Source organism: Rhea pennata, chromosome 2 (genome assembly GCF_028389875.1).
Source record: "Rhea pennata isolate bPtePen1 chromosome 2, bPtePen1.pri, whole genome shotgun sequence".
Lineage (NCBI taxonomy): Eukaryota > Metazoa > Chordata > Aves > Rheiformes > Rheidae > Rhea > Rhea pennata.
Window position 1 is genome coordinate 28,665,730 of NC_084664.1, and position 23,171 is coordinate 28,688,900.

Below are 23,171 nucleotides of genomic sequence, written 5' to 3' on the forward strand. Positions count from 1 at the left end.
GTGTGTGTGTGTGTGTGTATACACGCATGCCTGTATTTCTCACTACACCCTGATTAGCCAGGGAGGAGAACAGTATGACAGTATTAGCGTTGTTTTGTGTGAGTGTTGTGTTTCCTTCTGTGTTGATCTTCATGGCTGGCTATATTTGTGCCTATTGGCAATACCTGTTTAGATTTGCTGGACCTGGGGACGCACAGCTCTAGCAGCCTTGCTTCTATTGGCCTGCTGGATTCAGCAGCTTCTAACAATTACCCAAGCAGCTGGGACCAGATTGCATATTCACTTATATCAAGAAGAAGGGGAATAAATAGAAGTGTGAATATATATCAGTTTAGATGGACTGGCAGACTTCTTCTTAAAGTTGTTCAGGTTGTAAAAGAACCTGTTTCCAATGTCATATAATTTTATGCATTTAAATTTAAAATTTACATTTCAAGAAAAAAAATCTGGTGAACTTTTCTGTGTTAACACCCTGACAGTACTTTGTAAAAAGGACTAGGCCTTTGCCAGGACAACCTTTCTTTTACGTATATGACTACATACATTTCTTAGGTATATGATATACATTTCTTCTGCAAAATGCAAAACAAGAATATAGTGAAGTGTTGTTTCAGTTTCTGTGAACAGCATTTTTACAATAAATATATTCCTACTACCAGAGAATTACAAGACGTTCTAATTTTACAGTAATCTCTACAAGCCATATTTATGAATGTCACATAATTTCTAATATCTTCACGGCATGTGCAACAGTTTAAATAAAGACTGTACTTACTCTTTCCCCTTTTATTCCTGGGGATCCACATTCTCCTCTTTCACCCTGTATAAGAAATGAAAAAGTTAACAGCTAAACAAGACATTCTGATTATATTAGAGGCATTAAAGACTGGGCAAGCAGTTCAGTAATTTAAGAGCTTAGTAGTTTCTGAGGACCTGAGAGTAGCACCTTTAGACATGGTCTGCAGAATTTCAGTTCTGCTCAAGATACATACTTTTTCTCTCTGAGAATGTCTACAAAATTTCCAGTCTACATAGTAAGAGGTTAATATCTGGTAAGTCTTGCTATATTTTTCCAGCTTGTTGTCCTGCCTCCAGAGATTCTCTCTCTCCCTCCCTCTCTCTCTCTCTAGATTCTAATTTCATTACTGTGACATCAGAGATTTTCCTGAATAAGCACTGTGAGACTGTGCACATGGAATGAAGAAAGTGAATTAAGAATGCAGTCTACTGATGAATTAACAAATACGTATGATTCTAATTTTCCAATTTCCAGGAAATGTTTCCATAAAACTAACAGAAGCACTTTTCTTGGGAACATGAAGGTTCAGAGAAGCACTGCTTTTATTAATAATCCTTGTGGAAAGGTAACTGTCCAAATCAAGCAAAGTCAAAATGAGGTTATCTCTGTTTATGTATTGGCTATGATGTTTTGAATTCTAATTTGGGCTCCAGAATCTTGCAAGTCTTTGAAGTGTTTTTAGCTTCTTGGAGAGCCTATCTGAAACACCTAAAATGCTTTTTGGTCAGGCAACAGCCCTTGAAAGTTTTACTGTTAGTTTAAAAACAAATGTCCTCGTGGTATTTTTTAAAATCTAATGACTACCCCATCTATTTGGTTTTGCAGTAATCAATTTCACATTCTTTCTACTTACCCTTTTATTCAATTCTAAGATTTTTTTCTTCTAGCACCTACTCTTTTACATTTTCCTTTTCATATTTACATTTATATTTTCTGATCTTTTACTTTTTCTTTTAATTCCAGAAAGTCATTCAGCAAACAATTCCATAAATGACAAATTTACTGTCATAAACAATCACATGGGTTGCACTGAGTTGCATCTCATGACAGGAAGAAAAGACAGACGTTTTTTTCCATTCTTTCACGTACACTGTCACCCAATGACAATCTGTTTTCAGGCTACTTCTATTCTTTTAAAATCTTACCTTTTCTCCTTTATAACCAGGAGCTCCCTGTTTGAAAACAACAAAAATAAAGAAAGAAAAATCATAAAAGAGAATGTAAAGGTGTAATGCACTCTTAATTTAAGTCAGAAGAAAAACATAGTAATACATTTAATAGTACATTTAATAAGTTTAAGTCTTCATGAAAATGAAATCTCTCTCTGGAATCATTTAACTTATAATTCTCTGTAAACTTAGAAATTTATATTTATGACATTTAGCTGTAAATATTCCAGTTTGACAACCACTTAGCACATATAGCTACCCTTTAAACTGGATTTTTAAACTGAATTGATCTTATGCATAGACTAGTGTGATTCTTTCTATTGTGAATCAAGAAGAATCCAAGCTGAGAAATATTAGATGAAAGAAGCCACTGAAGAACTATCTAGATGGTTGTTTGTGATGACATCTTCAGTTCTATCTTCAGGGTAAGTATAATGCAGGTTAATACAAAATCATAGAGCTTCAAAATTTCCTTTTCTCAATAGCATTCCAACACTTAAACATATGGTTAGCTTGAAGCAATTTTTAATGTGCCTCTCAGTATAGATGCTTTAGTAAGACAGATCTTTGTTTAGGTACTTCCAGTAATTAAATAAAGCATATAAGTGAAAACTGAAAAACACATTTTCAGTTCAGTGGAACTGAAACATGATATGCTCAGGAATCTGGAAGATATGAATTAACACTATAGTAATCACATACCTCTTCACCTTTTTCTCCGTGATCTCCTTTTTGAGCATCACCCTATTAGAAGCAAATTAATGCAATTAAGAAATGTATTGCTCTTTAATTTATTGCTACTGCACTAAAACCTAGAACACTTTTTAAGGATCAGAAGTTGCTTTTCTTATTTACAAAAATTCTTCCAACAGTCAAGAACATGTAGTGCTGAACATTAACATAGAAATCTCAAGAACTGCTATTAGATGACTGAAATCTTAGTCATCAGTCCTGCAAGTTGCTCTCTATGAGAGATTCTTGCAATATTAAAATGCTCTTTTGTGTTTAATGAGCCTTCCATCAGTTTCAGAGACTTCTGCTGACAGAGAAAAGCTTGAATGATAGGCAGGTTAAGTTGGTAGTACTTTTGTTTCAAATTTTTCTCTCTGTCTTCTAAAGCTGCTAACTGTAAATCTCTCAAAGCAAAGGCCAGTCTTTTAAACCATATTTTATTACACCTTTTCTTGGCTATCTTCACATCTATGGTTTCAATAAAACCAGGCAGAAATTTACTTTGTTTTTTAAATTTACCTTGTTTCCTTTTGGTCCTGGCTCACCTTTCTCCCCTCTGTTACCAATACTGCCCTGAAACAAAGGAAAAAAATGTTCTTGTTGTTGTGAGGATACATATCTCCAGTTTCTTTAAAACTCTAGTTTAGGAGCAGGACAAAATTATACTAGAATAATCTTTGGTAGAAATCCACACTGATGTATGCAAGACAGGTGTGTCACTACTTCTACTTAGCTCAGTGGTTCTTCTGGTATTACAAGGTATCTGTGATTCTTTTTTTTCAATCAAGGTTCACTCGTAAACACATTGTTTACCTTCAACTTGAGCGAAATAGAGCATTAGAAAATCTAACCAGTAATGTGTCACAAAAACCACAACACAATGCCTTCTCCCTGTTTTTCAGAGGTACTCATTACTACCTGTTCTCATCTGCTTGAAAGTAGCTATGTGCAGAACACCTTACTGTCAGTGTTCAGCAGCAACAAAGACAAAAATCACTATACCATTATTCCTGCTTGGAAGATGATGAGGATGAGGAGTAGAAAGGTATGTTTCTACTTATTATAGAAAGGGAGTAGAAAGGTGCTTTTCTTCTTATTACAGGATAGCTTACATCTAATCATAATGGAAAAAATACCTTAAAAGGTTTGGATCTTAAATTTTAAATTGGAGAGAAGGGTTTCAGTTCCAGATGCATATTGTCTAGAGTCTAGGGTGATGGCAGGCCTTGCTGTCATAACCTGTTACACATATGGTTAACCAGCCAGTTAGTGACTAGTGAAAAAGTGAAGAATCTCTGTATGTACCTTCACTGTCTCTGGGGGAGTTATTAAAGATACTAAAGAGACAAGTCATATACTCTCTGAAGTCCCAGTGCCAAAAAACAGGTATGTGCTCAAGTGCCTAAGAGAAAAGAGAGTGCTGGAGACAGAGTTTTAGCCCTTTCCTCACATGTGCTGTCACTGTCAATCTTTTGAACCTTTAATTCTTACACAAATGAGATCCATTGGTGGAAGTAAATCTGCCTAATGGACCTATCCTCTCTAGCACTCAAGAATAACTTTTTGATTTGGGCTTCAAACAAAATAATATGAATGTATTCTTTCCAAGGTCAGTATACTATTACGGACAGTGGGTTTGAGCTCCTACAAGAATAGCTGCCTTTCTGGAGATTTCATAATGATATATTATGATATGACACTTCTGTTTGCACTAGAGGCATTGATGATATGTCTTTTTTACAGAAAAAAAAGTCTTTTACAGGAAGAGTAACTGTAGTGAGAACGCCTGTGGAAGATCTGGTGAGGAGTCTGTGACTGGCAGAGTACATAGCAGCAGCCCCAGAGTGTGAAACTACACACTGACCGAATTCCTATCACCCAGAGTGTGAAACTACACACTGACCAAATTCCCATCAGGGACAGGCATCCATATTCTGCTTTGTCAACATCTAGCTGCTTCCCAGGCAGTAGCAGCTCAAGGTTAGCACAGCTGAGGTAATGAAATAGTTCAAGCACATTTAAGGGGCCTTTACGAACGAGTGCTTGGGCCTCAGACCCGTGCATCCAACCCGTGACTCCAGCAGCTTTCCATCAGCAACACCTCCTCACGGTTCCCACGGCTCCCCATGCAGCTTGCAGTGCAAGTCCTTTATTAAACATATCCCGTTTAACCCTTTGTGAATCTTGTGTGTGTCTCTCTGCTGATATCCAACCCTCTCTGGCCTGCCTTGCAGTCACAATAACCAGTTAAAATACTGTGCAACATTGATCTCAATGACTAATCTTCAATTTTGGGAGGTTTTTCAAGCGAATGCATACTTACAGAATCACCTTTGTCTCCTTTTACTCCCTTTTCACACTCACAGTTCTTCCGCATGCACTAAAAAGTTAATAGAAACATTCAGGAGACTATTTTCAAATGTATATTTGAAAATGTTTAAAGCATAAAGTTTGTTTTTGCCTAGCCATATACTAGCAAGCATAACAGCAAAATAACATGGAAATAAAAGATTTTATAAAATACATTTCTTACACAATCAACATTATACTTCTATATAACCTAAAAGAATTTGAATACCAAACTTTATGTATAACACAAAAAAATCAGTTATAGTATAAAAACATTTAAGGTAACATATACATGGTATATAGTACCATGAAATAATAAACAATTTTTCAAAAATATTGACATTGTCTTCTAATGAGACAACTAATGAACTTGCATGTGTTGTGCTAGCCCTATTCCACTTTGAGTTCTTTATGGCTTACTGTTGCTATTACCCACTCATGAACAGAAGTTGTAGATTTATCAAGAGAAGGGATGGAAGAAACAGATGAAAGCTAAAATAAAAGCAGCCATGGTAGAGATCTCCAGTCAGGTCAGGAAAATTATCAATCAATCCTGCAATATTTTGCACTGTAGGAGAATTAGACATCGGAAGAAAAAGAAATGATCTAGTACTCCAAATGGTGATAAAAACATATAAAAATCAAAAAAATACTACCTGTTTTTGAAGCATGCCTTCCTGAAAAAAAATATAAATATATATTACTTCCATATACATTTCTTTTACCAGTGCATAAATTTAACCCTTTTCCTCCTTGGACTAAATGATCTCCAGAGGTCTCTTCCAACCTCAACCATTCTGTGATTCTGTGATTCTCTCTAGTTCATAGGATTTCCAATGTGAATGGTAAAGAAAGTGAATGCCTTTCTTACATTGGTAACGACTAGCCTATGGAACTAGTCATATGAAAAAGGATTCTCCAGTATAAGCAGGAGGCTGCTCAGTAAAACCCATAATGAGCAGAAAGCAAACTAGAGATAACAGGACAGCTACACAGACAACGTTAAGGACTAAGGCTAAGACAGGGAACATGAAAAGACCCAGAGGCCTTATTAGTATAATATATAGGGGAAAAACTTTATCAGCCTTATTCATGGGAATAATAGTTTCTTTTAAAGTATTATCCTATACTCAGAGATACAATCAGAAAGCTAGGAAATGACCTGTCCCTTCAAGTGATCAGTTCAACTGAGCAAGATCTCTGTTTTAAGTTTCCTTAAATTTCTTGCCTGTGCTCCATAGGAAATCACTGAATAAGAAGGTAAGTATCTGTATCCCAGGCAGATCTTTTGGCAGCATTTCATAGCAGAATGTATTGATAAAATGTCTATAATGCCAAACCAAAAAGAAATATATGGTGGGCTGCAATGGCTAGTTTACAATGTTCAGGATCCTTCTCTAGTGGAGATATGCCGAAGTGTCAAAATGGAGATATCTTGGGTAAAAGATACTCTTGTGTCCATACACAAAATGTCTGGATCTTCTTAGCTCAAATATATATATATAGCAATTGATATTGATATCAATATAAAGCTAGTTGTCTATTCATACATCTAATGACTTAATGAAAATCCATCCATTAATAAAGAGCACAATACTATGAGATTTCAGGGAAGAATTGTGTTTTGTAAACACATATACCTTCCTAGGTACAAATCATAAATTTGTAGTAACATAAAATATTTTATAATTTCCTTTCACTGCCAATATCTGTGAGATCTATAGCCATATGCTTAGTTGTACAACCTAACCCTTTGTTTTTATGCGTATCAGCTAGCAAGTTTCCATTTCGTATTTTAAATTTTCCTAAGTAATTTTTTACCACCTTTAAGATAATGCTACAAAAATATTACATACATTCTGCTTTAACTATTACCTAATTGAAGTTACTGCATTTTCCAATAATTATTTTCCTCTAAATTACTTTATTACTTGCAAAATGTTCTTTTACTGAAAAATTCTTTCAAGCATTTTAAAAAGCAAACACTAGGCTACCCCAATACTGCACATGAGGGCTCACAAGCCAGAAACATCAAGTCCAGCTCACATCTGTCTCACAGCAGCACTTTTGTTTACTCTAAACTAAGAAATTAATAAAGAGTTTTCCCTATATTTTCTTATGTGTGCTCTATGCTGTGTTAGAAGGGCAGAGAGTTAAGTGTCCTTAACTAATAACTGCAGTGGAAGCCTAATCTCACTTAAGTCAATAAAAGCAACTTCTATTAACTTCAGCAAACATTCTTGAGCTGCAATGGCCACAGCACAAGCTTTTGAGTAATTCCAGCGACTTTGGAATAGCAGTATATACAATCTGTAAAGGGAAGTCTGCTCATATGTCTTTTTAGGATCAGGCTCTCCCTCTTTTGTTCATGATCTCTTAAATCTATGATGTAATCCAAAAGTTGAGCAACCTGGCAGCAGAATGTGTAGTTCTTATCGTTAGTCTGAGTAGCAGAGGAACAAGCATTGGTTATGATTAAACTGGGCTGTTTAACCTTTTGGGCCTCAAGCCTTAACCTAAGACAGTACTTGAGCCTATAGTCACCGACCCTCTCTGCAATCAACCCTGGAGCCCAGCTCTCGCAGGTGTTACACTCAATCTTTAAAACCTTCCTGAACTTCCGAGCCTGAGGTCAGTTCCAGCCCCTAGCTCACCCGTACACCTGTGACACTGTGTGCAGGACTAACCAATCAAAATTAAATGAAATTTCCCACGGATAGAAGGGTGATAAGAGTCCCACCAGCATTACTTACCAGTTCCAATGCTACATCAACTATCAGGTTCTGATCATCCAGGCATAAGATATATTTAGAAGATGAATCACCAGATATCAAACGCAATTTTCCTTCTTGGACATTTTTCTTAGAAAGGCCAATGGTAAAAAAGTGTATTCCAAGACTCCTGGCTGCTGTGGCTATCCCCTGGACATTAGGACTCTTTGGATGATCCACACCATCAGTCATTAAAAATGCCACTTTCACGCTTCTCTTACGACTTTCAGTTTTAAAGAGTTGAGTGGCATTGGAAATTGCATAATAGGAGTAGGTGCCATGGCCAATGAAGCCCATAGCCCTGATTTTCTCCTTAAAATTCTGCACGTTCTTCCAAGCTGTAAAAGGATGATCAATGCTGACTGTGCTGCTGAACTGCATACTTGCTAGTTTGATATTATATTTCTGAGATTTTACTAGCCTCATCTGGAAAATTTTGTCAGTTAAGTTTTGAACAAATTCTTTCTGTAAACTAAACAATTGATTTTTGGCACTTTCTGAACTGTCCAAGATGAAGACTATATCAATGAGACACATATCACCTGTAACGAAAGAAGAAAGTTATGTCTATGAGTGATTGGCATACCTGCACTACAGATTTTAAATTATTTTCTGCAACATTCCCAATCCTCAAACCATTCCCCCAACTGCTTTTGGCTATAAACTGTCCTTAATAATACTGGTAAGAATTAAACTAAACTGAACTAAATTATATTATTTGACTTCAATAGAATTTCTTGGCATCTGCAGTGATGTAATTTAGAGTGGATTTTCACTTCAGAATTATTTACTAGGAAAAAGGAAGAGTAAATAATTCTGAAGTGAAAATCTATTATTAAGGACAGTTTATAGCCAAAAGCATTCAAATCAGATCTTGATGGGATTGTTTTAGCATTTCACTTGATTTTGTACAGAAAATACCAACTTTCCACATGCAAATTCAAACTAAAAAATATCTTTCTTATCACTTATCTTAAAAAAATTGTATACGTGCTATCGAAAACGACAGGCCAAATTGGAGTGTAGGGCTAAGTAACTGTGAAATATACCAAAATGTTTTCCAGGCCCAACGATCAAAATAAACTGCATTGTAAAAGAAAATGCAGAAGTTGTCAGTTACTAGGGAATTGCCCTGAAAAATAGGGAGACATCCTACATGGGCAGTCAGAAATTCTAAGAAAATGGTTTTACCTTCATCTTTTTGTACCAGAGAATAAGTATTCTTTCCTTTCTTTCTGTTTTGCCCATATACTGTCTGGTTCATGGTCACAGCCAGAAGTAAAAAGGAAAAGAAAGAATGTTTGTTCCACATAGTGACTCGGATCCCAAATTAGACTTTTCCTTCCTGTTAAGATAAATAATCTGTAAATACTTTATTAATAGATACAATAAATACATACATACACTTTATATTCAAAATACACACTAATGGGAAGCACTGCTGGATTCTGGAGACAATATACAAAAATTATAACATTCTTTGAGTAGGTGATTCAAGCACAGCAGCCAGTGCAATCTCAACTGTAGCTCATATGTACTTGTATATTAAAATCTGTTTTATTAGAAAAGAAGTATAGGTAGAAAAAACACAGCATTCTCTTTTCTTTGTTAAAGAAATAATTGTGCTATCTTTAGCTTTCATCTGAACACCTAACAAAGAAGGGTAAAACAAATTGTTATTAATGCATGTTGCTATTAGCACATACTGCTAATAATTATTTAATAATAATTATATAAAATAGTAGAAATATTACAGAAAACACAAAGTATCATTTGTTTTGATAAGCCCCTAACTGTTAGGAATAAGCAATGATCTGAGGGTTTTTTTGATACAGATATATTACCTAGGTCTGAATCATTAGTATGAATAACTTCTTATAAAAAGTGGTTGGGTAATGAAATTCTAAACATGAATGTATTATTAATGTTACACGGCTGTAACAGAAAGCATGTAGTATTTTCTATAAGGCAATATTGGATTATAATAACAATATATAATAACAAATAAACATTAAACCATTTGTCAGTGATTCAACTTATTTCTAGAGAAAATTGAACTGCATTAAAACTAATTTTCAAAAAATACCTGTAATTTATAATAATTAATTTTAAATACCATTAAAGGGTAACATGCATGAGCTAGCTTTTTAAATATCCTTACATATTATTTCCGACTCTATTCAAGTTATAGATAATCCATATAGAGAATCCATCAGTACAGTCCTCTAAAAATACAAATGTAAAAACTTTATAAGCCTCCTACCTTCACAGACATTCAAGCAGCAAACTGTGGCTTGAATAATCTGTCAGTACAGAAAATACATCTAGTAGGTCATACTGGAAAATAAGAAAAGAAAATAAGGCAATCTGTAAATAAATAGTCTATCTACTTGTAAATGGATCTACCTTGCATCGAGATCTCTTATGGTCCATTATTCCTGTTCAGTTGGCCAAAGTTTAAATGAAAATAGTCAGGCACTTAGCCAGAGCTGAGTGGGAGACCAAGCCGCCTTATTAAAGGGACAGTGTCAGTCTAGGAACATGAGTGTTTCCTCATTATACATAACCGAACTTTTGCATTAAAGAATCTTACTTCTAAACAACTTGTATCTTCATCTGTAACTTCGTCATCCAAAAGTCTTCAGCTTCTCCATGCTAGTGCTGCAGGAAACGCTGTTCACCTGCCATGTTATTCTACATGATACTCCTGCCCTCTTTCCTCAGTGCAGCAGAGGATTAGTTGTCCCCACAACTGCAGCTTCTGTCCTAGAAGCCTGAATGTCAACTCCTGTCAGAAGACACATGTGCATGTGTCACCTGATGGAGGTAGAGGGGTGTAGGATGCAGGCAACACTGGGACAGGCCATGGATGGATGACATTTCTTGACCAACAGATATGTTTCAATGGCTATAGACTGAACATACGTTACTCTAACAACAGTCTTTATGTTATTTACAATAGTTCATACCGCTTCAGTTTGTGTTTTAAATTCCATTTCCCTTTTTCTTTTCTGAAAAGTATCTGAAAGTCTCATGAATAAATGTATGTTTATTTATTGAGTTTAATTTTCTTAATTAAATGAATATTGCCACTATTATATACACTGAGCCTAAAGAGTTTCAAAAGAATGCAATCTTTTACACTAGATACCTCTTAATGCTATATATAAATAATAGTAAATAGCAATATCCAGCATCTGCTGGGTCAGTCATAATGGTGATGATTAAGATGCATTTCATTAGCAGCTAATTAGTCACATGGATCACTTGTACTGCTTATATACTTATTCTTACCCTTATGTATGCTTCAGACTTGTTAAGTAGCCTATCCAACCAGACATGGAACATCAGCTATCAAAGAATGCTTTTTCCAGGAGCAGTCAAGGTTTATCTGTACTGTGTGCCAAAACAGAATCGACTGAATGGGTTTTCAGCTGCATTTAAAGATTTCTCACTCCTTTTGGACATGCAAACATGACATCTGGCAGAGATCAGAAAATGTTAACATTTATGATTTTTAGACATAACAACCCCTGACTGGTCAAATATGCGTACAGCCTAAGAGTTCTCAGAGACATCCAGTATACTGTCAGTAAGGAGTGCTGTATTTCTCTGGCCAGAAAATCCGTGGATCTGTTATATGTTTTGTGTGATTGCTTTGTGGAAATGGCCTCAGTTGTTCTTCACTGCTTACTGTGATTTGGAAGTAAAATAAGGCCCTTGATAGTTTTGTTATAGGATTGTAGATTTACAGTGCATAGCTTTATTTTTTTCATCAGTTTTGACAGTAAATAGTTCTATAACTTTGTATTCACTTAGAGGCCAAATCTGATGAACATAATATCTCCAGATTTACAGCTCTGTTTTTAACATTATTAATTCTTCTTACCGAGCTGTTTAGAACAGCACTGTTTCAGTGGCTGTTCTGAACCACATGCAAGTTCAGTTCAGTCCACCTAGCTTCTAGTGCTATTCTGGTAATCTGCCTGAATGCATTCATTACATGATCACACTAAAGCTCTGGTCTGTGACACAGTTTTATCGGTAAAACACATCTGATATTGCTATTGAATTTTGAGTTCTGCAAGAAAAGCCTTTTATTTCTACATTCTTGTTAAACCACCTCTCCCACTGGAAAAAATCATGCATCACCTTTTTTTTCTGGTACTATACATATCCTCCTTAAATAATGCCTGACATTCTAGTTACTGCAACTCAAACATAATAAAGAAGAAATAAAAAGAAACAGAGAGAGATGACAAAGGCATGGGACAGCTTCTGTATGAAGAGGGATGAGGTAGCTTAGGATTCTGTAGCATGGAAAGTCCAACTGAATGCGAATATGATGCAGATTTATAAAATCATGAAGGAAAGTAACTGTATTTCACAGTACAAGAACAATGAACCATTACTTTAAACAAAATAAAGTATTTTTTCATGCAGTACACAACTATATTGTGAAACTTGCAGCTACTGGAAAGCATGAACAAAAATATAATAAAGTTAAAAAAAAGATAGGACAAATTCAAAGAACAGGCTGAACAGTAGCTATTCAAACAACCTGTGTACTTGAATGGCAATATGAACAAATTGAGAGCACACCATACACAGCCAAAAGCCATTCCCCACATCAGCTTTTTAAAAGGCAACAAAATCCCTATCTCCTTGACAGAAACACAAACAAAAACAAAAAAAATCAGAAAAAAAAAGAAACTCCAAACTAGGCAGTCCAATAAAATACACAGACATTCAAGTCTCCATAAGCAATCTAAATTGCCCATTCTGTGTACACAGGAATTAGAGTTAACTGCAAACATAGAACTTACATTTTGGAAACACAGTCAGCAATTAGATACTGTTCTTAGACACAGACTACAAATGTTATGATATTGGCTAGTGACGATTAACTGAGTTTGGTCACAGAGCAAATAGAGAGGATGGTAAAGGCATTTCTTTTGCTCTAGTCTGACACCTAAACCTGACTTTCTGCAAGAAGTTCCAGTGGCATCATTGTATGAAAAGGCTGAAAGCCTCAGTGCTGGTGAACTCAAGCTACCTTCTCTCAGTCTTTGCATCACTGTGAGCAATATATCTTACAAATATCAAACGTGTTACGAAGTGTCGTAACATTTACCTTTTTGTGTCTGCTAAGCTCTTAGATCAAACATTTGTCTCTTGCATGAATGGCTCTGGCTGAAAACATGCCTGATGCTCAAGTGAGGAGGAGCTGAAAGTCAGTTCGATGAAACAGGAAAAGAAGTGAGTAGATACTCTCAGATTCCCATGATTTCTGTGCACAGGACATAAAACTAACAGCAGAGCAAACACATGCAGGGACTAAAATCTAAATCAGGAGGTTCAGTGAAGCATTGTGCAGTTCCTCAAACTGCATAGAGTTACTTAAAAAGTACTGTGCTGACAAAACAGTTAAGTTTTTCTTCAGACTTAAGTCACACACCCACACATACACAGCACGCCAACACGGTCTGAAATCAAATATCCCTTCTGTTCAATCTCTGGGGAAGGCAAAGAGAATTGCTGAGTACCCCGTGCTTCATGGTAGAGGGACCAGAACCCTTAACCTTGTCTTTAGCTGTTCTTAATTTATTTTCTAACTTATTACTATTCACATATTTAATTTGTGTAAAGCATGATTTAAGTGCTTTATTTTAAACACATACACACAAAGCAAACAACCCTTCTAACAGCCTTCCCCAGAAGAAACAGCTCCTCTTCTCCAGATCAAAACATAGTTCTTCCTGAAAGACAGATAAAATAAGAGGGTTTATAATTCATCTATAGGCAATGTGAACATGAGCACACTGTTTAAGCAAGATTCTTCTGTCCAGTTGTGCTCCCACAGTCTGCATCACCTGTACCATCCCTGGATGGGCTTTGGCCACTGCTTTCATGCCAGGCTGCTCAGTTTGTAAGAGTTAGCTTCCTTAGCTACCCAGTTCCATTTTAGCCCAACTAGAGAGCCTGATTATATCACATAATTAATGCTGAATTTCAGAAATGTATTTTGCTGATAAGAAAATGCTCCTGCTGTAAGAATGTCTTCTTTCCAGAGAGACTGGGGCTCCATCTGGTGGCCTTAGATTGTATGTCATAAAATTGAAAGTCAATTTACTAACTGAGCAAGTGCAAGACAAGCTTTTTATGTCATTTGCTCATTTTTGTTTGTTTGTTTTAGGCATAATTCACTAAATTGCATGTATTTGCTCACAAAACTTTTGGTTTAACTGGGAAGAAAGTTGGTCACAGAGCAAATGGAGAGGATAGTAAAGATGTTAAGCTGCCTGAAATCAGTGTGGAAGTGCAGTATATTATAACACATGGAATACAAGTGTATAAAACGTACATTTACACTAAAATTCTTAAAACCTAGTTACATATGTAAGCAATAAACATAGATTTCACCAACAAACCGTCTCTGACAAAACTCTCAACTGCACCACCTCTGCCTCCACCTCACGAGAAATAAGCCTAAAATCTGTAGGTGTCTGCTTTCAGTATTAAAGTTCCTGAGATGGGCTGATTAAAACCCTAGTTCTCCAGACTATGCTGTATCTAATGTACTTAATAATAGTATTTTTATATTTCTTTTTTTTCTCCTGTCTTTATAGCTTGTTCACTTTTTTGACTGAAGTAACACATAAGCTGGGAAGTTATTAAACTGATTTTTTCTGGAATTGATACATTCATCCTCCCTTACAGTAAGAAACACAGATACTCCAGGATGTAAGACTTTCCAATAGAAACATGAATATCACAACATGTAACATCTTAATAATAAAATCACGCAAATCTTCCCAGGCTGAAGAATGCACCAGCTGGAGAAATAGGATGTTGTTCTAAGTAAGTCATAACAAGTACAGAAGTCTCATGGGAGATTTTTTATTATTTTAAAATTGATACACAGAAATTGTAACACCTCAACAATTTTTAGACTGTAACAGAGCACTATCAGAAACATTCTCTGGGGCAAAGTAGCTACTCTGTCATCAAGCTACCATAACAACAAACACTCTAAAGAGACAGAGACAAACATATTTACAAGTAAATCACACAACACTAAGTCCTGATAAACTCTTTATTGCTTAATTCAATAACCTTCACATCTCTACACAGCAGGTACACTCCCCTACAAACACCAAGACGGTAGAGCTGAATATCCACAATGAAAAGTATTAATCAAAGGGAGAAAAAAAGACATTTTTTAGCATCAGCGAAACAAGTGTGGTGCTCCTAATATGTAAGTTAGGACTTTCCGATATGTTTTTTGCTGAGTATCATCACCACAGGCTACAGTGCTGGAGTACCATTTGCATTAGAAGTAGCGACAGCAAGTCTCACCAACAGGAGTGATAACTCCAGGCTCTGAACTGGAAGTGCTATTCTGAAGTGTCTTGGGAATTATTAGTGTCATTTTTACCATAGTCGTTTGTTGAATCTCTATACTAAACCCTCCTGGGGTACTCAACAAACCGTTCTTTGAACAGCTGAGTTAAAGAAACCTAACGATTTGTGCCTCTGCATAATTCCCCACCATCAATATCATTTATGGTGATCTACCTCCTCTCCCTTCTCATATGGATACGGAATGATGTCTATAATATCCTCACTTATCAAAAGGTAACATATATTCTTACTAATTAAGAGTCAGACATGCTAGTTGGATGGTCAATATTCATAGACAAAATGGCCATCTGGTAACTACCAACTGGATAAATAAAGCCAATGTTTTCCCTGTCAGCTTTTTCTTCATTAAGGGTATTATAACCGCAGTGCAATTACCTTTGCACCTGGAGCCTCTTCTCCCAATGACCCTTTTTCACCTTTATCGCCAGCAGGTCCAAGAAGTCCATAATGGTTAGAAAACAAGCAAAACCCCAGCTTCAAACTCTATATGCAATTAATGCTTTTTCTTACATGAAATCAGACAATCCAGTACTATCTGGTAGGCATTACAGCACTGAGGTCTGTAACTGCACATCTGCTAGGCTCCATAAAGCAACAGCTTCTGTAAATTTAAATAATCCAGTAATAAATAATCCAATAGTGAGAAAGTGTGAATGACTCCATGTGGCACATTTTTTAATCTTTTTGTAAAGGGAAGAGCAGCAGTAGACTCACATAATTTGTTTAGAAGTTGCCATATCTTAAAATGTCAGTGATTGCAATATGCAAAACTCCAGTAGAGTCTTCAGGTGTTCTGTTTCAGTATTCCTGAAAGCATTTGGCTAGTTTGGGTCCCCCTTGGCCAGGCATTACACAAATATAATAAAACTCAGAGATGGCACAAACTAAAAGAAAAAACAGGAATCAAATATAGAAAAGTATGGCAAAGTCACAGGGAAAAATATGTTTCCATTTAATATATCAAAAAAATTATGCAATTATGCACAATCCTTGGTATACCTTGACCCCTCATGAATTTTAAAACGTCCTTAAAGAAGAAAAGAATTTTTAAATGGAGCTTTCTCTGTACTTAAATTCACTATTTGGTTAGAAATTCTCAGAAATTCTCAGATAGAAGAACTCAGACTGGTACATAGAGCAAACTTGTAATATTTTCCAATCCAAATTACAAAAAAATAAATAAATACATAAAATTTATACCTCAACTATGAAGAGAAGTTGCTGAAAATAGTTCCAGACATAACTGAATGAAAGAATGTCTCACATACATACCAGAATTCAATAGATCTTACAATAGATATAAAAAGGACTGCAATGTCCGAGACAGAAAACATGATTAAAGTGAGACATGCCAGAAGTCAAGCCGAAATAATAGGAAAATTTTAAAATTTATGTTTATTTAGCCATATAAAATAAAAGGTGCAAAGAAAGGCAAAATGACCTGCAAAACAAACATTGTGAAATGGAGATGAAGAAATTGAGGATCATCTAGGTATAACCTGAAAATTAAACAAACACTCTGCATTTATTTATAAATAAAGATGCTGTTACTGGAAATAGGGACAAATGTAGAGATAACTACAGGAAAACGAGAAGTGGAAATCACAGCATGGAAAACAAGCAAGAGTCGAGAGCTCCAAAAGCTCAAACACTGAGAAATTCACAGTATTACCAACTAAATACTATTCAAGTATGTTGAGATCACCATAGGAAATATCATTTCAGAGAATGGTAGTAGGATCAGTTATAAAATGTGTGTGTCCCAACAGCTCATACGTTCTACTTATTTAAGGCAGTGATCTCTAAGGTGAAATTCTTTTCCACTCTTAAACAGAGAATGGTTCTTGTGTTTCCACTAAACCTGCTTTGTATCTGTCATTAGAGCTAATATCATTTATTGGTTAAAATGCAAGTTTTCTTTGGATTTTTCAGATTTTTCTGAATTTTTGTTGTGCCAGAGATACAGGAAAGATTATTTCCATAGTCTGGGTATATGTGGGTGTTTTTGCACTATTGTTAGGACTCAAGAAATGAGTAAGATGTCAGATATTTGTCCTGCTAACTCCCTCATACACACAGAATTTCCTCTTACAATCCAAGAAAGATAACGTGATTTTTTCAAGTATTCACTAAATTCATGGCCCTTAGGTTGCTATACAAAAATGTTAGGAATACACAAACTGAAGCTTATCCTTGTAATGCAGAGAACCAATAGGTGATTATCAGAAACAGACAGGAAAGTGGAGGAAGTTGAATGATGAAAAATGAGATAGAGAAGCATGAAAATACAGACTGCTATTTTTGCCTTTGATTTATGATATATTACTCTATTTGAATTACTATTGATTTTTCCATAAATTTCTATTTTATCGAAGCCAATGCTGAGCTCCTAAGGATAGTCATCATTAAGGAAAGATATGCTGTGTTTTTTATGAGGAAAGACACTTAAAATGGAGTATCAGAATGAAATTCAAGCCAATTCACTGTTGTACCATTCAACCACATTTGTGACTTAAATTAGTAATTTTTATGACATATAACACATGAAATGTAACTTCTTGGATAATACACTTACTGCTATATGTTTAGTGACAAGAAAAAAGAGCCAAAAAGCATTAACAAAAATGATGAAAAAAGCAGTTCATCCACAAGTCTGCAAACTAACGGCTCTGAATACAAGGAGATTATTGGAAGGATGCAAGAATCCTTCCAATCATATATTTATCATATGTTTTCTTTTAAAAATTTTGCAAAGCTATAAAAAAATTGGAAAGACCACTAAAAATGACTTACTGTAATTCAAAAGAGAAAGTAGGAAAATATTTAATAGGGGAGCCAAAGACTATGCGTTTCCTTTATTTCCCTTAAAAGGGAAGAAATATGAGAGGCAGTGAAAATAAGGAGCTAAGATCCTTACTCTAACAGTGCCAGAGGAACCGTTAAAAATATGTGATATTTAACTCTTTCCAGGAAAACTATCAGTATTTGAAATAATAAGATATATACAAAAAATTTGAAATGGTCTAATTACTATTTGGGATTTTAATTTCTATTTCAGATCATTCTAAAGAGAGTTAATACCAAGAATATGAAAATGGATAAAAGTGCTCAGCTCCCCACCTAGCAGAAAAGCAGGTTCTGAAATCCAGATCACTTAGGACCAGGAAAATCTCTCTCTCTCTCTCTCTCTCTTTTTCTTTTTTTCCCCATATTGCTTGGAAATAGCACGGTCTTCTCCTTCAGCCATGTCAATGCCACTGTTGTCAGTGCCACAGTAACTGTCACATACAGGCACATTTTCACTGGCCTTGCTTTTCACTTGCTGCAGAGAAGACCAGTCAATGTAACCAAAACATTCTGCATCATTTTCATTTCTTTATGTCTGTTTAGACCTTTGCGACAGACTTACAGGCATTCCTGGTTCATCAATTCCAACAGGTCCTGTGGGCCTAATTCTTCCTTCTTGGCCTCTTTCATCTTTAATAAAATAAACATTAAAGAGTTGTTATTGTTTGAAATGGGTATTCTTTCTGTAGCAGAGCTGGAGATTGTGATTTTCTAAAAGGACTTGAAAAAATTGTAGATTCAAAGGGACATGTTTCATATTTTAAAGTCAGTTAGAAAACAACTCATTAGAAGGCAATAGCTGGGATCGTAATTAAGCTCAGGATGCCATCCTGTGCAAATCTGAAAACACAGGAATTGAATCACTTTTAACTTCAAATGTTAAGAACTTAAAATTGATGCAGTAGAAAATGAGAAAGTTCATTAAAATATTTCTTCATAACATCAGCACTCAGATAGAAACATGCTACTGGCAATTAACTTAGGTCCAGGACTTCCACTGCCAGGAAGACCTGCAAGGACCTTGCTCTCCCTAAAGAAGACAAAAATAATTAAGAGAGTTTTGTTGATCCCACAGAAGTGGCTGCTGTATAAATCATATAAAAATACACTAGTACATTAGAAGTATTAGAAGTCGCAAATCCAATAATGAAAAAGGTAATTAAAATTCCAAAGGAAATTGATTATCTAAGTATATAAATTTTTAAAGACGTGACCAAGAACTCAGTCACCCTAGAAGCAGAATACTCAAATTCATGTGTCTCCTTATTTTAAACGTTGAAATCAGCTGATCTGCTTAAAAGGAAAGACAGACAAACATACAAGGGCTAGGGCATAAATGGTTATACATTTAATATACGGTTTTCTTGCATTTTAGTTTTGAGCTGACCACTAAGTAAGAATGATCCTAGCTATTTTAACATTGTTTTCTTTTTTTTTCTTTTTTTTTTTTTAATAATAAAATCTACTCTATTAAGTTAATACCTATGGGGCATGTAAAAATCACCAACGTATTATGTAAAAGTCTGTTAGAAGTCAAAAACTGAACAGGAATCTCTCAAAAATATCAGTCTTTTATGACACATTTTATTTTTCTTTATGAAATTACAGAACTTACTACTATGTAATTTTCTAAAAATATATTTATATAAATTGCTATGCCCTTTATTGCATACTATATTCATTTATATACTCATTAGTACTTAGTTCATTCCCACTGTTTGCCATTATATTAAACAACTGGATCTATCCTTTTTTAGTTGAAAAATCCATCTGTTTTTACTTTTCTGTAGTTGTTTTATTTGGCATACGAACTCTGTCAAATATAAACAGAATGTAGGTTGTAGTATGATGCAGCAATATAACAACATACTTGAAGTAATGAATGAGATTGATTCTGTAATCATCACAATAACTAGTACATACTTAAAAGAAAAAAGTAACCCAATCTAGCCTGCTTTCACCTTAAGGTAATTAGTCTGTTTTACTTTTTTGTTATTGATAGAAGCCAGTTGTGACTTGACCTGGAAGATCAGCTGATATTTTAAAATACTCCAAATGGGTCATATAGCATTAACAGTTTAATTTCTGCAAGGAAATGCTGTCTATTTTATTTCTCTTGTTACTCTCTTTCATGGCAGATTTTAAATCTCTCAAATCTTTAACTTTCCTATTTTGTAATTAGCAAGAATAACAAAAATGTTTGTTCTCTCTCAGACAACAAATATTTGTTTCTGCTAAACACATAGCAACCTGCAGGTGCAGATAATAAACTAATTTTGCATGGTATCATAAAAATGCTACTGTTCAACAACCATAGAGGAAACTGAGTAATATTACTTTAAAATATCCAGAATGATGTTTAGGATTAAAGGTTCATGTTCTGATGCAGGTAAGTTCTCCTTAACCCCCTACACCACTCTCCACTTGCTCTATTGTTTCACCTATTTCAGAGATGCTGGGGTCTAGGGACTTGCACAGAAGTGGGGTAAAATTCCATCCTTACTTTGTCAGATATAGAGCTAGCAATATATCACAATGTTCACGAGATCCCTGTCACAGTAAGCAGCTCTCTACAGATTCTTACCTCCTCTCCAGGGACTGTAGAAGTTAAAATACCCAAGCACAGCTGTAACCCTTCCAGCAATCGCACAGACCAAAAGAATTGGGGACCTGCCATCTACAATAGCTAATGAAAACAAGCGTGGTGGGAAATTACTACCAAGGGGATTTTCCATCTTGATGGGTAGGGATTTCTGTTAAATAAATCAGTGTAGAATCAGTCATAGCAAATTTCAGAATTCTTGATCAGATTCAGTTTCTTCAGCTGTGAAAAAGACTTTTTCAGTCTTTTAGGGATACTGTGGAAGTTGCCACTTTGTCTACTTGAGGAGTTTACCAGAAATACTAGCAGTAGGAGAAATGAATTAGCAAGTATTCAGTGAAAGGAAAAAGGTATAGAAGGCCCTTACAGAGCTGACTGCATGAACTCTGTGCCTTGTGCCAGATATGCAGCACCTTAATGCAATTACTAGAATGCACCTTTTTGCCCCAAAACTTATACCACTCAGCAACAAAATAGATTGCGTATGAAATACAAAATGAACTCTCAAAAAACTATGCAAGAGTATTTCTATGGTTTGATAGCTTTCTTTTCACTTACCTGAGGTCCCCAAGGTCTTCTAGGGCCAAACGGACCTTCCAGTCCCTATGTACAGAAAAAGGAAAGACAGATACAAAATAATTTAATTGATTAGTATTTATTAATATTTTAGTTAAATTGATAAAATTAAAAGTAAATTTAAAATAAAATTAATTCAACATTAATTCAAATTTAATAAAAAATAGCATTTTAAACAATATAGCAATATTCATTGGCAATGACAATGAATATGCCAATATGCACTGAAATACTCTGACTCATCATCCTTTTGTAACAGACCGAGTCTCCTGTAGCCCTTTACAGACCTATTTAGCTCATTATAGTTTCTGCTACTTTATAGATGGCAAATGCTTGTTTCATCATTATCTTTTACAGGGTAACTAACAGACAAAGTATAATCTCACCACACAGATTCTACGTCAAGTTTTCTTGGCTGCCTTTTTTTTTTGTTTGTTTGTTTGTTTACATTCATAAGGCCTTCAAAATACACCCTGAATAATTACCTTTTATTGGATAAGACATTTCACTTAGCCTCCTAACAACTTATAATAAGTCCATTTAAGACTTATTTCTCTCTTTAATGATGTTTCATTTTTTTTTCTATAATTCCCTTGTTCCTTAAAAGATGTTACAAGCCCCAGGGGATGCACAAAGTTTCCTGTGTTTTCAGAATTTTACCACATCACAGACTACTTTTTCCTTCCTTTGATAGAACTAGTTGCTTGCCTTTGAGCTTTTTATTGAACTAATTTGTTTAATGACTGCTCTGTAGGTATTTACAAATATTTGCACGTTGTCTTCAATACTATATATATATATTTAATGTAAGGAATAATATTCAGAAACACTATAAACAACATTTCATTATGATTCATGACAAATCTGAGCAGTGACAAGAATACTTTTTTTTCATTGTTTTGTATATTACTTGCAGAAGTATAATCCTGGCCACTTTGAGTTTATCCTACATGTTTAGATAACATGAGCTCAATCATTCTCCTCCTGAGCATGATTCTGAAGTCTACGAAGTCAAAAGAATACTCCTGATTGGCATCTACGGGCTTGGATTAAATTCCATATCCATTTAGCCATTCCCTTCACAGGTCACATTCAAAAACACAGATAAAGCAAAGGATGTATTTAGAGAGTGTGTATAGAACTTATCTGTATCATTACTGACAGGCTGAGTACCACTCCCTTTTATTACAGTTGCCTGATACATCATATTTAAGACTGGTTTTGGTTGTTTATAGCTTTATGAAACTTCAAAGATGTAAACTGAAACTATTCATGCCAGATGCCTTTCTGTCTCAGCTTTAGCCAGAGCAATTCAGTCATTTAAAAAAATGAGGCTAATGAAGAGCATGTGTTTTTCTTTGGTTAAAAGCATTATTTAAAAAAAATCTGTTTCCTTAATGTTTTGAAGCAATAGCGTATTCTTTGGAAAGTACAGTGCTTAGCGGAGGAGGAAGACAGGTACTTGCTGTAGTTCTGATACTGATATTTTGCCAAATTGTAAGCTTTTGAAAAATGCAATTTGCACACTGCCATAAAACACTTAGATTTTAGTAGCTAAATTTCCAGAAGGTTTCATTTGTGCTGGGCATCCTCCAGCTCTGGAGTTGAGAAGAATTTTCTGCATGAGTCCCCGTGCAAGAAATGAAAGCAGAGAATCTCTCTCATGCTCAGAGCCCTGGGTTCATCCCACTTAACATGAGGCACCTGCGAAGCCTAAATTAAGAGCCTGGTTTCTCAAAGCTCCATACAGAATTATTGGAGAAGGACGCACACTTCAAACAACTCATGTAGGATTTCTCTATTGCCTCCTGAAAAGTGTAGAGCATCTAGTCTCTTTAGCTACTGAGGCAAATTTTTTTTTTTTTTTTTTTTTTTTTTTTTTTTTTTTTTTTTAGTGCAAC

General features: G+C 35.1%; 1 protein-coding gene across 7 annotated transcripts in view; it reads right to left on the minus strand.

Moving 5' to 3' along the window:
* COL28A1 (collagen type XXVIII alpha 1 chain) overlaps positions 1-18,673 on the minus strand; it is an 81,904-nt gene extending 63,231 nt beyond the window's left edge. For 3 of the 7 annotated variants that reach the window (XM_062569161.1, XM_062569160.1, XM_062569155.1), the window contains exons 1-10: positions 10,227-10,266; positions 10,084-10,157; positions 9,012-9,165; positions 7,803-8,362; positions 5,706-5,726; positions 5,024-5,080; positions 3,220-3,273; positions 2,671-2,712; positions 1,945-1,971; positions 776-820 (exon numbers count right to left, since the gene is read on the minus strand). In XM_062569161.1, coding sequence (XP_062425145.1) covers positions 776-820; positions 1,945-1,971; positions 2,671-2,712; positions 3,220-3,273; positions 5,024-5,080; positions 5,706-5,726; positions 7,803-8,362; positions 9,012-9,132 — 927 coding nt within the window. In that variant the 5' untranslated portion in view covers positions 9,133-9,165; positions 10,084-10,157; positions 10,227-10,266. Of the gene's footprint in view, positions 1-775; positions 821-1,944; positions 1,972-2,670; positions 2,713-3,219; positions 3,274-5,023; positions 5,081-5,705; positions 5,727-7,802; positions 8,363-9,011; positions 9,166-10,083; positions 10,158-10,226; positions 10,267-10,413; positions 10,433-18,654 lie in introns of those variants that run through there. The other 4 variants (XM_062569156.1, XM_062569157.1, XM_062569158.1 and 1 more) reach the window with 4 other exon arrangements.
* Positions 18,674-23,171: the final 4,498 nt, after the last annotated feature.